This window comes from Hemitrygon akajei, chromosome 21 (assembly GCF_048418815.1).
Source record: "Hemitrygon akajei chromosome 21, sHemAka1.3, whole genome shotgun sequence".
In the NCBI taxonomy this organism is placed as follows: domain Eukaryota; kingdom Metazoa; phylum Chordata; class Chondrichthyes; order Myliobatiformes; family Dasyatidae; genus Hemitrygon; species Hemitrygon akajei.
This window is the reverse complement of record NC_133144.1, coordinates 37,045,048-37,060,162: the sequence shown is the minus strand read 5'-3', so window position 1 is coordinate 37,060,162 and position 15,115 is coordinate 37,045,048. Positions and strand designations below refer to the sequence as shown.

General features: G+C 42.2%; 1 protein-coding gene across 6 annotated transcripts in view; it reads right to left on the bottom strand.

Moving 5' to 3' along the window:
- Nucleotides 1-15,115, bottom strand: part of shld2 (shieldin complex subunit 2) — an 83,869-nt gene that overhangs the window by 11,201 nt on the left and 57,553 nt on the right. For 5 of the 6 annotated variants that reach the window (XM_073025213.1, XM_073025218.1, XM_073025216.1 and 2 more), the window contains 5 exons: nt 9,365-11,061; nt 5,935-6,042; nt 4,966-5,160; nt 2,477-2,611; nt 1,832-2,038 (listed from right to left, as the gene is read on the bottom strand). In XM_073025213.1, coding sequence (XP_072881314.1) covers nt 1,832-2,038; nt 2,477-2,611; nt 4,966-5,160; nt 5,935-6,042; nt 9,365-10,973 — 2,254 coding nt within the window. In that variant the 5' untranslated portion in view covers nt 10,974-11,061. The remainder of the gene's footprint in view (nt 1-1,831; nt 2,039-2,476; nt 2,612-4,965; nt 5,161-5,934; nt 6,043-9,364; nt 11,062-15,115) is intronic. The other variant, XM_073025217.1, reaches the window with a different exon arrangement.

The following is a 15,115-nucleotide window of genomic DNA, read 5'->3' as shown; positions in this document are numbered from 1 at the left end:
AATAGGAAGATTATATAGTTTTACATGTGGCTAAGGAGTTGGAGTAGGAGGGAGGACATAAGATTTTTGGGTCATTGAGTTCTCTTCCAGGGAAGGTGGGACCTGTACAGAAGAGACTGTTTGCAATCTGAACTGGAAGGGGACTAATATCCTAGCAGGAAGATTTGCTGGTGTTGCATGGTGGGGTTTAAAATAGAGTTGTAGGGGGATGGGAACCAGAGTGCCAGAACAAATTGTGGAGAGGTTGTGGAGAGAGATGTTGTTAAGACCTCAGACAGAGTCAAGAATCAAAAGATTGAGCATGGTGTGACGAGTGTCCTGAGCTGCATATATTTCAATGCAAAAAGTATCATAGGAAAGGCAGATGTGCTTAGGGGACAGAGTTTGTAAAATGTGTTCAGGAAAGTTTTCTTGATCAATACATAGAAGTCCCAGTGAGAGAGTATGTAATACTTGAACTGCTGTTAGGGAATGAGACAGGACAGTTAACAGAAATTTGTGTGGGTGAACGCTTTGCATCTCGTGATCACAATGCTATTAGTTTCAAAGTACATTTACAAAAAGATAGCTCTGGTCCACAAGCTGAGATTCTAAATTGGAGAAAGGCCAATTTTGATGGTATCAGAAAGCATCAGGCAAGTGTGGATTGGGACAGGATGTTTTCTGGCAAAGGTGTACTTGGGGGGGGGGGGGGGGAGTGGGAGGCCTTCAAAAGTGAAATTTTGAGAGTACAAAGCTTATATGTACTTGTCAGAAGAAAAGATAAAGACAACAGGTTTAGGAGACCTTGGTTTTCAAGAGATATTGAGGTCCTGGTCAAGGGAAAAAAAGGAAGTGCATTGCAGATAAAGGCAGGTAGGAACAAATGAGGAGCTTATGGAGTATTAGAAATGCAAGAGAACACTTAAGAAAGAAATCAGGAGGGCTACAAGAAGACATGAGGTTGCCTTAGCAGGCAAGGTGAAGGAGAATACTAAAGGATTCCAGAGATATTTTAAGAGCAAAAGGATTGCAAGGGACAAAATCTCTGGAAGATCAGAAGGGTAATCAATTATTTTCCCTCTCAACCTTGTTCTCCTAGTTCCTCTCCATAACCTTTGAAACTCTTACTAATCAAAAATCTATCAGCTTCTGCTTTAAATATTCCACAATGCTTTGGCTTCCACAGCCGTTTGTGGCTGACTAGAAAATGTCTGGTTCCTGCCCCGTCTGTTAGCTGACTGTGGGATACCACAGGAATGCTAAGATCAGGCCAGTCTGAAGCAGTCATATTTCTCTCAGACGATCACGTTGAGACACGAGCATACAACCCAGACTAATACTTCAGTGTAACACAGAGGAATACAGTACTGCCAGAAATGTTGTGCTTCAGTTGAGGTGCCAAACCATCGCTGCTCTGAACAGAAGTAAGAATTCCACAGATGACATGTGAATGAGAGCAGGGGGATCTAGGGCCTGTAGTCCTCTCTCAATTAACACCCTTGGTCATTATCATACTTGCTGTTTGTGGAACCATGCAGAGTGCAAATTTGCTGATGTTTCATTCACCAAAACATGACTGCATTACTGAAAATTGCTTTTGGATATTGTGATTATATAAATACTGGTAAATCTTGCACCATGTGCCAGAAGTGCCTGATTTTCAACTTCCAGGCAAGAAGCAGAGAACATTCAAGGGATTTTTTTTCCTCCTAAAAGGAGTTATTTCTCACCATCAGAGAAATCAATGGGAAAATATTCTGGGGGCTGAAACTAAACTCTAAACAATGCGTAATTAAGAGATTCTTGGTTACAAGAATCTGCTGTTATTTTTAGAATGTAATGAACGTACCTGAATGCCTGGTACATAACAGTGTTGAAATGTCCTTTGCTTTAATACAAGCCGTTTTGCTGAGTTGGTATTTGGATTGGAACTCAATGGCCCTTTCATCATCATCAAACAGGCACTCACAAGATGACCAAGGTGTAGTGTGCAGTTCCAAGTCCCCCGTGATAGGATTTTGACAGACTAGCAGGATTCTGAAGTCCCAGACATGGTCTAAAAGAGAAACAGATTCAACAATAATGCGCCTCAGTTATTAACAATAAATACTACAAGAAAGCAGGATTATCAGATCAGTAGCACAGAAGCTAGGGAACTGTGGGGACGTCCCTGGAGCTGGAAATCACGTGGATACTGCCTAGCCTGTACTGAAAGAGCAGCTGAACCAGGATCAGCTCAGTGATCAAATGCCCAGTGATCCCTGCATTTGTGCCGGGTGAGGACAAGATCCAATAGGGTTGAGAATTCATCAACTGTGAAATGACTGTCGGCTCACAGCGTGCATCAGTTCAAAGGAGAGACTTGAGAAAAGGAGAAAATTGGAAAAGGAAGCTGACTGCTCATTGTTCAATGATCCTTACATACCGTGGTCAAGATAACTGCTGAAACACACATATAACATTCCACGTATTTCAATGGCTGTGCCTCACTCACCCAATTTCTTTTGAATCAGAGATTGCCATGATATCGCATTTCCCCAGAGAGTCAGTGTGCCTGGTTTATCTTTGAGCTGTTCCACGGTTAGCACAATCTTCTTTTGCTTCTTCCCATTGTAGGTGTATGTGTTCTCTGAACATAAGTATAGTCAGATTATGCAGTGTGCACACAGCTATAATAAACACTTGACTGAAGAGATGCACAAAAATAATTGGGGGCTTCAACCTGGCTGTGATTAGAAGCTCACACGCAATAATTACTTCACATTTTCCTGAATAAGTTTTTTTTGAGGTTTCACAATTCTACAATGTTTTTAATAAGCAGTTTTCTTTCCTTTTTGCTGGAGTTATGGACATTACCAGAACCTAGTATTAGGGATCAGATTCCAACCCCCCCCCCCACCAGAGGGATCTCTCGCTCTCGTCCCTGATACCTGGTGTGCAGGGTCTACTGGATCCCCAAGTGGGAAGGAACTAGATGGGCCAAAGGGCCTGTTTTGTGCTGTAGCACTCTATGACTGTTCATCCTCACTTGATAAGCACACAGTGCATTTCTGACAGAGGGGTAATGTGGCTGATGCCTCCTTCCCACAGGATGCCCAAGGTATGATGTGAAGTTCCAATTTCCAGTCTAAACAACCAAACCTTCCCAATATGATCTGCTACTGCTTTAGGTAAACTTTGTGTGAAAAACCTATTGTAGTAAACTCTATTGCACATGCAAGCTTTAAAATGAAATGCTGCTAATGCCATGAATCTTCACCTTCAATAGAATAAAGACCAGAATAACCAGCTGGAATTATTCAACTGAAACAAGCACTTTGTTTAGGAACAGTGAGTTGTCACCCCAAGTCAATGTGTAAAATTTGAAAGAACATAAAGCAAAAATGTTTCCATTTCCATAAAGCTTTCCTCAAGGTACTCCAAAATGATAAACCAATCAATTTACACACACTAAATGCTGGAGGAACTCAGCAGGCCAGGCAACATTTATGGAAAAGAGTAAACAGTTGACGTTTTGAGCTGATACTATTCATTGGGACTGGCGAAAAACATAAGTCAGAACAAGAAGGTGGGAGAGGGGAGGAAGAAGTACATGGTGGTAGGTGATAGGTGAAACCGGGAGGGAGGGAGGGAGGGAGGGATGAAGAGCCGAGAAGATGATTGGTAAAAGAGATAAAGGGCAGGAGAAGAGGGAATCCAATAGAAAAGGGTAGAAGACCATAGAAGAAAGCAAAGGTGGGGGGGGGGGGGGGAATGCACCTGAGGGAAGTGATGGGCAGGTAAGGAGATAAGGCGAGAGAGAGAAAGGGGGATGGGAAATGGTGAAGGGGGTGGGGGCAATTACTGGAAGTTTGAGAAATTGATGTTCATACTATAGGGTTGGAGGCGACCCAGAAGGAATATAGGGTTCTTGCTCCTTCAACCTGAGTGTGGCCTCATCGCGACAGTAGAGGAGGCCATGGACTGACATGTCAGAATGGGAAGTAGAACTGAAATGGGTGGCAACTGGGAGATCCCGCTTTTTCTGGTAGGTGCTGCCAAAACAGTCTCCCAATCTACGTCAGGTCTCACTGTTATACAAGAGGCCTCACCAGGACCCTTGGATGCAGTAGATGACCCCAGACTCACAGGTGAAGTGACGCCTAATCTAGACATGTAGAATCAAGAGTTAATGGGATAGCCTACACACTGATGAATTAATTAGCTTTGAGGTGGAGTCAGCACGGTAATGTAGAAAAGATGGCCAAGTTACTGGCTTTATTGATGCGGGTTCAGTGTTTAATTGTGGCCAGGATAACAGAGCTCCGCTATCTGCTTTGATATAGTAGCAGACAAAATTGTACATTCACTTAATTGGTTTAATACCTCATCCAAAATCTGAACAAGTCAGTTTTTTAATGTGGCTGATGTCAAATATTACCTATGAAGAAATTTGGAATGTTTTGCTACTTCAAATCAGCTATGTAATTACAAGTTGTAATTGTTGATTGAGAAAACCACATTGTGGTCAAAAGATACAAACCATTTTCAGCACTGAACATCAGGTGGAAAGCAGCCCTGTAAATACAACACACCGTGCAATTCTCCTGTTTTACTTCCAGTCTCCACTGTGTTAGATCACCTCAGATTAGAATTAGTCCAGGGAGGAATGAAATACTCAGCCAGGATTCTCAGTCTCACATGGATAATTGCTAGGAGAAGAGTAAAATTTTTAAAAATGCTGAAAATACTCAGCAGTTCAGGACACATCTGTGGGAACCAGCTTTCTTCAGGTTTTTATTTGCTTGCTGGGAGGACAGATCAGTTTAAAGATTTCACTCAGTTGTCTACTTTCTTTAATTGAAGCTCATTTAGAAAGAATGGATTCCTTGGATGAGATAATGGGGAAAGGGTTTTAGGTATTTGTGGAACCTCTCCATCTTCAAAGGAGAAGAGGAACTAATTCTAGGGGGAAAAAAACTAGGATAAGTCAAGGTTACAGACCTGTGAGCACAGTCATGAGGATGACTTTAAGTAGTGCATGTACCACCAGACCTGGCCGCAGATCACAGAGGCTGACATATTGCATAGAGTCTGAATGTTGATGGCTTGTAGGTCCCAGAGTCAGAAGGTGGGCATGGTGATGGGAAATATATGCTATAAGTCCTTTCAGTGATACTGGATTCACTGTATGCGACCCTTTAGAAAGAAAGCATCCAGGAAAGGTTAGCTTTACACAACAAAATACCCAAATTAATATTCATCTATATAACCAAATAGACATTAATTATGCTTCTAGGGTTGACAGGAGGCAAATAAACCACAAGGATTAATGTGTGACGAACAAATCAGCTAAAACCTGCTCTAAATAAAACTAAATAATAAACTAACTTCAAATAACTTCTAAATCACATCACTGCATTTAATCTGGATCAGTCTAATCACTTTAATGAGGGATTCAATCTAAGCAGTTTCTAATTTTATTTAACTAATTAATCAATCAGAAAAAAAATTAGATCTGGGCACATGAATGCCAAACCTATCTCAAATCTTGTTCTCAAAACTCAGTTACCCAAACCCTAAACTTGACGGTTACTTGGTGGTGATCAGTTTGCAATGATAATGACCTTACCAGTCTTCTTTAATCTCCCAATCGAATGACAAAGAATCAACAGAATGTGTTGCGAGTTTATGGGTTTTATATTAAAGGAAATTAAGTAATTTTTTGAGGCTTCACTGCCAGTGTTGAGCTTTGTCAGACGTGTGGAATCAAGTTATTGGTATGGCCTACGTTGCACTCATGACTGGTGAAGATTCACCTTGATTTCAAAATGTGGTAATAATCAAACTGTCCTGTTTTAGTAACAGCTCATGGGCAACAATTGGTAGAGATGAGATTGGTAAAATACTGAATGTTATTGTGCATTTAAATGCAAGCGTGCAGTGACGATGACAGTAGAATACAGAACTCACATTGTACAGCTTGAATCTGCAAACAGGGACCTAGATTGATCAGTTTACTCCCCCTGGTGGACTGCAGCATCTCCTCTCCCTGCCAGTGGTCCCAGTACACGGTCACATCTGCAGGAACAAAAACAAGCAGCTCTACAGAAGGAACCTTGAACCAATCTCCCCATTGCTTCAAATGATCAACAGTATTTTCTTTTATTGATGTATTTTAAACCAGGTTGGAAATCCTGTAAGGCCAGGATAATTACTCTATTAAGACCTTATTGACTCTCTAATCTAGACACTTTGCTAACAATTTATCATGACTGAAGGTATCCCCACTGAAGAGAAAATAGCGGTAAGTTATGTACTGTACATCATCTGTGTAGCTCAGCAGTGTGACTGGTGGCTAAAGGGTGATAGTACGATAACCTTGACTCATTACCTGATGTTTATACTGGCAGCAGTTCATTTAATTATTGTTCATGTGGTAGACCATCACTTTGTCTCCTCAGAGGCTGCTTCAGCTGCAGAGTTCCTCCAGCAATTTGTTTGTTGTCTGTGGAGTCTGTTGTGTCTTGTCCAATTGCTGTCTACTGTGTATTTCTCATTTGGCCACTCAGATAACAATTTCAGCAATCAATCCCCATGGTGAAACAGTGAGTGATACAACACAGAAGAAAGTTCTTTGCTAAAGAGTTTTCCCAATTAGCTCCACTTGAGTAATTCATCAGAAGCAGTTCAGTGAAGGTTTTCTAGTGTAATACATGGAATGTTGGGGTTTGGGAAATAGTTAACAGGCAAGGCTTGTATCCACTAGAGTTTAGAAAAGTGAAATGGAGACGCAAGAGTGCAGATGCTGGAAATTGGAGTGCGGAGAAAAATGAGCTGCTGGGGGAGCTCAGCAGGTCAGGGACATCTGTGGAGCAAAGTGGGAAGTCAAAGTTCTGGGTCAAGACCATTCCGCCTTCTACGACTGGACACACCTACGTCCCTGCCTCTGCTTGCCTCGGTCACCCTTAGCTTGCCTTTCCATTGTTAGTGTTGTTCATTATTAATAAAGTGTTATTAATAAGGTAATAAGTAGTTTGTTTTGTTTTTTGCTGCCGTAAGTAGTCACTGGATAGTAAGTGCTATCTTAAACCAGACAGGTGGAGGCAACAAAGGACTGCAGATGATAAGATCCAATGGGAAAGAAAGGCGGAGCATGGAATTAAAAAGGGAGGTGGGAATAGTGATGGGGGGTATAGAGGATGCAGTGGGAGGAGTACAATGCTAATGGAGTGGGTGGGGGACAGGAAAGAAGGGTGTGTGAGAGGATCTGGATAGATCAGGAGATGAGGAAGGGATGGGGGGTGGGGGGGGGGGGGGGAAGCAGATTACCTGAAATTGGAGAATTCAATGTTCAGGCCATTGAGCTGGGGATTACCTGCCTGAGGCATTGTTCCTGTTTGCTCTTACCCTTACCCCGGTAATGGCAGAGGCCAAGGACAGACAGGTCAGTGTGGGAATAGGGAGCAGAATTAAAATGGCTGGAAAAAGGAAGCTCCAGATGTCTGTGGTGGGCAGAGCACAGATGGCCGGCAAAGCAGGCACCTAATCTGCTCTTGGTCTTTATCACCCCACCCTCACCCCCACCCACCTTCCTCCTCACCTGGTCTCACCTAACACCAGCCAGTTTGTACTGGTCCCCTTTCCCTTCCAGTCATGATGAAGGATCTCAACCCAAAATGTTGACTTTTAGGTTGTTTAGGTCTTGCTGCATGCAGACATGGGTTGGTACATTTGTTGAAGAGTTGCAAATGGAACTGGAATAAGGCATCTATCAGCGCATTTCCTTACTCTGGCTCTGGCGAGAGAAAGCTCAATGATGAAGTGGCTGACCTACTCCTGCAGCCATGTGACAAGGTCCCAAGGAAAAGCTGATCCTGAATGTAACAGTACATGGTGTCTATGGTGAGCTGGCTAATTGGATCCAAAATTGGCTAGGTGAGAGGAAGCATAGTGTAGAGGTGGAAAGATCTTATTGGAAGTCTATGACCAACAGTGTACCCCAGGGATCTGTGCTGAGAACCTTGTTTTTTGTGACTATACATATTAATGACGTGGATGTGAATATAAGAGGTAAGACTGACAATTCTGCACGTGGCACAAAAGTTGGTGTTGTGGATAACAAGGAAGGTTGTTTAAGGCTACAGCAGGATGAGATGGAAAGATGGGCAAATTGTTGGCAGATGAAACTTAATCCTGACAAGTCTAAGTTGATGTATTTTGGAAAGTCAAAAAGGGTTAGGATGTATAGAGTAAATGATAGGGTGTACAGATGTATGGGGATGTATAGAGTAACTGAATGTTAATGAACTGAGAGGCTTTGGGGTTCGTCCATAGTTCACTGAAAGTGGCAATATACACGAAGAGGTCACATGCATACTTAGTATTATAGGTCAGGGCATAGAGTATGAAAGTTGGGACATTACATTGCAACTTTGCAAAACACCAATTAGAACAAACTGTACACATTTCTGGTTGCTGCACCAAAGGATGTGCTGAGAAGATTCACCAGGGTGTTAACACATGGTGGGGGAGTTGTTCTCCTCCCATAGATACTCACCTTTCACATAGTTTACTTTTTCAATTCTTCAGCATTTCTACTCCTATCCGTTTTCTCTACCCCTTCTCCCACATGATTCTGTTAAGCCATCATTCCCAGCCACCCCTCCCCCCCCCGCAATTCCTGCTACCAGCTACCTGGCTCTATCCTATCCCCTCTCATACTGCTATATACTGGGAATTTTTCCTTTTTAGTTCCCTGTCCTTACACAGGGTCGCAATTCAAATTGTTGACATACATCATTTGCCTCCACAGATACTGATTGACCTGCTGAGTTCTTCCAGTTCTCTCAGTGGAGAGTCCAGTGACATATAGTAAGATGCCCCACATGCCAATCAAAACCCGTCACGATAGCGTAGTGGTCAGCACGATGCTATTACAACTCAGGGTGTCGAAGTTCAGAGTTCAATCCCAGCATCTTCTGTAAGGAGGTTGTACGTCCTCTCCATGGAATGCATTAGTTTTCTCCGGGTGCTCTAGTTTCCTCCCACAGTCCAAAGACCATCAGGTTAGTAGGTTAATTGGTCATAGTAAATTGTTCAGTGATTAGGTTAGGGTTAAATTGGGGGGTGCTAGGCAGTGTGGCCCAAAGGGGCTATTCTACACAGTATAGTATCTCTAAATAAATTAATTAGCTAATGCCACACTTTTCCAGACTTCAGCACTGTGAACATGGAGATCACAGACTCGGGGAGGATGTTGGCATCAGCGTCTGTCACAAAGACCAAGGCTGAGTGCACCACTCAGCTATTAAACCAAGAACCAACCTGTAATATGATCTGCTTTTCAGACCCCACCGATGTTAACTTTCTCAGAGGATAAATACATGGAACGTTCCGTTACCTGTTAGTAGTACGACATCTCCAGGGAATGTAGCCAGTGCCCAGAAAGCAGCAGCTCGCCACAGCATGACTTTTACGGTTTTTCCTGATTGGTCTGTTACCACAATAGTTGCTATGGGGACTTTGCACCCAGCCAGTGATCCTGACTTGATCTCTATCTCCTTCAGGAGGCAGCAGAAGAGAACCGTGACTAAAATGTGGTACTTGCTGTTCCTGTCAGTGCAACACTTAAGTTGTTCTGTTTCTATTAAGCCAAGCATAGGAGTTGGCCTCTGTGCCCTCATTGCTTGTAGATAGTGTCCAAGATGAGAGGTTCTCTCATCCTCTGTTGATTTCATTCTCTTGGGTGATAGCGGGTCTTTATCTAAACAATCTGGGGATCTAGGTCTCTCTATGGTCTTCATTCTCTTGGGTGATGGTTGGTCTTCATCTAGACAAACTGGAGAGCTAGGTTTCTGGATTCCTTTATTTAACTCATCAGGACACTTGGGTATTTCCACTATTTTTTTAAAAGACCACCTGGTGGAGTTCACAACTTGAGAGCACAGGATACCTTCGCTGTATGGCTCAATATTAATCTCATCCTCACCCTCGGACCTATCAGTGATGGAAGTGAAGAGCAGCTCTGATCCCTCTGATGTCCCTCCACCCAAAACTCCACTGGCAGATAATTGCTGGTTACTTAATGAGTTGAAAAGCTCCAGGGTACTTTCTGAACAATCAGCTTGTCTGCACACCATCTCACTCTCACATCGTCCAGAAGGCCTAACAGGCCAAAATGTAGGTGCCATTAACTGAGAGGGCATCTCAGCATCTGTTTTCAGTTTAGTCTTTAAATTAAACTGACTCTCTGAACATTTCTGTAAAAGAACGGCAGCTTGACTGGCTGCCAACACACTGAGGAACTCAGAGTTTGTTGATAAACTTTGGTTCACTGTTGTGCATTTGAAATAACATTTCTGTTCCTCATTTGGAAAGGTGTCCTGCAGATATTCCATCAGCGACTCATGTGGTAATTCATGATCATCTTCTTTCAAAGGTCTGTTCTGTAGTGTTGTGCTGTTGGCATCCTGAGATTCAGTTTCAGTTTTTTTGCTTTGGGTAAGTCTATTGCCAAACTCAGGTGGCTTGAAATCATCTTCTGTGCAAAGTACATTGGTGGATTCACTGACATGTTCTTCATCTGTTTTGAGATCTCCTTCAAAATCCAGCAGTCTTTTGTTGCTCAACTCCCTCTGTTTTCCCTTCTTTCTAGTACTCAGATGTTCATTGTACAACCTGGCACTCTGTCTCTGCTCTAACCTAGAGGAATCAAAGCCTTCACCAGAACACTCTTGGGATGCTGTTATGATTCCTTCTTCACACTTTGAAGAAGAAAACTGTCTGGCATAGTTTTCCAATTGTACCACCACGCTGTGACAGTCAAAGTTTTTCTGTGAGGATTCAATGGTACGGTTTTTGACGGTGTGAGATCCTGCATCATACAAAAAGTGGCACTGAAGCCACTTCTTAGAGCTTCCTTCAGTCACTGCCTCAGCTGCTGGTGGTTCCTGCTGCGTCGGAATGGCCGGTGCTCCAAGGAAAATGTGAATTTTATTCTTATTACTCATTTGGATTGATAAGTACTTCAGTCTTTCCAGGACATATCGTCTCCAACATGATATTGTCGCCAACGGAATTGCATCAGTTTCATCAAATCTGTATGAAGTCAACAAACATTGGAACCAGAATCAGAATTGATATCAATTGACATATGTTGTGAAATTTGTCGTAAGAATATAGATAAGAACTGAGGAGATTTAAGCATGAAAATAATATGCATAATTTTGTTATATTATAAACTAACCATATGTGTATAAGATATGATACTGTTTCAGGCTAACCATTCTGCCAGACAGTCTGAAGACGTTACTCAGCAACCATATATAGACTATCCATTCCATCTGAGTCAGAGTTGGAAGGTGGGGATCGGGGAATAAATCTTTTCAGTGAAAGGAATGCAACAATACTGGTCCATCTGAGTCAGGGCTGGGTGAATAATCTTTTAAATGAAAGGAATGCAAACACATTGACACGTCTTGTGTGTGTTTGAATGTCGTGCAGCCTGCCTGGGCTTGTGAAGATGAGTCATGGTTTACTATTTAATTCATCCTGGTTGAGGCCATCTAATTCAGCATTCATTGGGTACAGAACCTGATTTGTGAGCATCAGTGGCAGAACAAGTTCATGTAGGCAGTAAAAGATGAGCAAAGCAGCTTTGCAGTGCATAAGAGTTGCCTTCATATTCAGACTCCACTTACAACTACGTAGAAATTCAATATACTTTCAAGAAGAGTAAAAATTATGCAAACATATATGATACTTATATGTAAAGGGGAAATGGAACAAAATGGATGTCTCCTTCACAGGGACATTGTCAGGTTAATGGGGAAGATAAATATTTAAAATATAGAATTTTGCATCAAAAGCAGTGCATCATATTGCCTGTTGAGGGCGCTCAATTCCTTCACAATGTAGAAGGGACCCTATCAGAGCAAACTACACTAAACGATCCAACTTGGAGTCATATAGCACTACGATCAAGTCCTTCGTCCCATCTAGTCTATGCTGGCCTAGTCTGTTGACTGGTTGCATCTACCTGCACCAGGACATAGCCCTCCATACCCCTCTCAGTCATGCACCAAACCACACTTCTCTGAAATGTCACAATTGGACTCACATTTACCACCTCTATTGGCAGCTTATCCCACTCTCATACCATCCTCTGAGTGAAGAAGTTTCCCCCATTTAACAAATCTTGCGTCATTTGTTCTGTTATTTGCAGGTCTGCTCAGTGGCAGGGTTATCAAAAACTGCTGATAGGATCCCTTTTCTGCTTAGCCCATGATTTCTGTGAAAGACATTATACTGATCTACCAAGATCTTTTTCACTTATGTTCCCCTGTCTGTCTGAGCTACAATCCTAATGGAGGTTATCAAGAAAATGAAGCTTTCCAAATCATCCTTCCAAACATAGACAGGGTGACAGAAATTGTTGGACATATTGAGCCCTGATGACTGCAATTTGTCATTGGCATTTGGTCAAGTCAAGTCACTTTTTATTGTCATCTCGACCATAACTGCTGGTACAGTACACAGTAAAAACGAGACGTTTTTCAGGACCATGGTGCTACATGAAACAGTACAAAAACTACACTGAACTACGTGAACTACAAATTGAACAGCGATATTACACAAAGGGATTACCCAATCCACATCTGATTTCCACAATGTAAAGGAGACATCATGAGCATGGAATGCAGTACGTTAAACAGTAAGCCATACAAGAGAATCACTGTTTCACCTGGAGCGTTCGAATCCCTAAATGGTGGAAAGAGTGATAAGATTCCTGCTGCATTTCATGTGTTTTCTTAGAAACAAACAGTCCAAATTCACCAAGTCTTTTTAGCCAAAGATTCTACTATGGTCTCTCTCAGTTTCTACACATCACATCACAAACTTTCCCTTTCCTTGTGCTCTCCACCCTCCTTTTTCTCTGAAGCTTAAAATGTGTTCAGTTGCTAACTTCCTCATGCTGGTGAAAGGCCAGAAACATGAAATCTGTTTCTCTCTCCATAGATGCTGCCTGACCTGTTAAGTGTTTCCAGAAATTTACAAAGATTGCAAATAAAATGATAAACACAAGTGGGTCTGCGGATACTGGAAATCTTGAGCAACAAACACAAAATGCTAGATTTCAGCAAGTCAGGCATTATCTATGGAGGGGAATAAACAGACAATGTTTTGGCCTGATAGATCGACTGTTTATTCCCCTCATTAGATGCTGCTTGACTTGCTGAGTTCCTCCAGCATTTTCAAGTTCAATTGTCATTCAACCAGGCACATGTATATAGATAAACGAAAAAAATGTTCTTCTGGGACCAAATGCAAAACACAGTACATATATCACATTCAGCACGTAAAATAATACTAACACATTTATATTAACCTTATAAAAATATGATGTAGATGTACACTGTAGATATAAAGTGCATATAAGACATATAGTTATAATACCACTAGTGCTGGGTAGTGGCAGGATGTTCAGCTGTTATCCATCCTAACAATCCTTGCTCTTATACTGTGGTATCTTCTGCCTGACAGTAGGTGGTGAAATAGGTTGTGGGATGGATATGAGGAGTCCTTGACAATGCTGAGGGCTTTGCAAATACAGTGCTTCTGGTATATGTCCTAGACTGGGGAAAGAGAGAGATCCAGACGATTCTCTCAGCAGTCTTCACAATCTGGTGCACGGTCTTGCAGTCAGATTGCCTTACAATTCCTCTACCAGACGGTGATACAGCTGGTCAGGACCCTCTTGATAGTGCTCCAGTAGAAAGTGGTTAGAATGGGGCCAGGGAGCCTCACTTGCCTTAACCTCCTCAGGAAGTGGAGGTACTAATCTGTGTGTGTTACAAATAAAATGAGTTGGATCAAAGCTGTGTGATCATTAGGATAAAGGAGAAAAGGGGGCATGAAGAATTGTCCACAAGTTCAGGGGCCTGAAGGAGAAATGGTGCAGGATGAGTGAGGGAGAAGGAAGGTAAGGGCTGAATTACCAGAAGAGTTGACTAGGCAGATCTAAAGGGTCGTGAAGTCTAAAATGATGTAGCTTCTTTGACCACCAGTCAATGTAATCAGGTGGATTAAAATGAACGCCATAAATGGTCACTCATCTAGTGGCCTTTTACAAGAGTCGCATTCTTTAAAAACAAACAGACATTGTCTGGGCAGTGACTACTGATGCAAAGCCATTTCAACTGTTACGTACCCGTGACACGTGACAGTGGTACCCTTGTCACGTGACTGGGGTTGAAGTTATACTGGACTTGAGGTAATGGTCTTGTGATGGTGGAGTGATGTCATTTTCCCGCCAGTAGAGGTCATGTGACAGGTTTTTTTTTACAGGTTATAAAAGGAAGACCCACCCTGTCAGGTGGGGCAGTTCGTGGCAGGATTTGCCAAGCTGACTTCATGTCACTGCGTGATTTAATGTGATGACGCAGTTTAGTTGAAAAATGAAGTTTTATATAATGCCTAAAGTTTAAAAGGTCATTGCCAGCGGTTTCTTTGCTGGTGGAGAGTGAAGATAAGAATTTGGAAGATAAAGATTGAGGAGAATCGATTTTCGACGGTGGATTGGTTTCGACCTTATTTGATCCTCATTCGGAAGGATTTCGTTGACTGTTCTCGTGTTAATCTCCGCTGGGGTAGCGGGAGATTGAGGACAGAGTGTGGAAGAAGAGGTTAGTGCCATTAAACCGTTATATTACATAAAATTCTTCGTGGGAAAGTTCGACGCCGGGGATCGAAGGACAACGACGTGGAAGAGAATTTAAATCGCCTTAAAAAGTCTCTCCTTTTAAATGGACTGTGAGCTTTTGAACTTTCGGCATACCGCTTTAAAGAACTGTTTTTTTTTCAATACCGCTTTAAGAACTGTTTGAACTGCAACACTATTAGGAGCTGTGAATCAGCCACACAGCAGCTGTTTTCCGGTTACGCTAGTGTTTGTTTACTTTTGGGGGGTTTGTTTTCAGTGTTTAATAAACGTGTTATTTGTTATAAAAACTCTTGCCTGACTCATATATATTTATTGTTGCCTGAATACGTAACACAACAAAGAGGTATTTACAGCTCATCCCAGTTCTTCAGCATCCCCTCAGAGAATTACAAATCCAAAGATCCTTATCACAATTAACAGGTAACACCC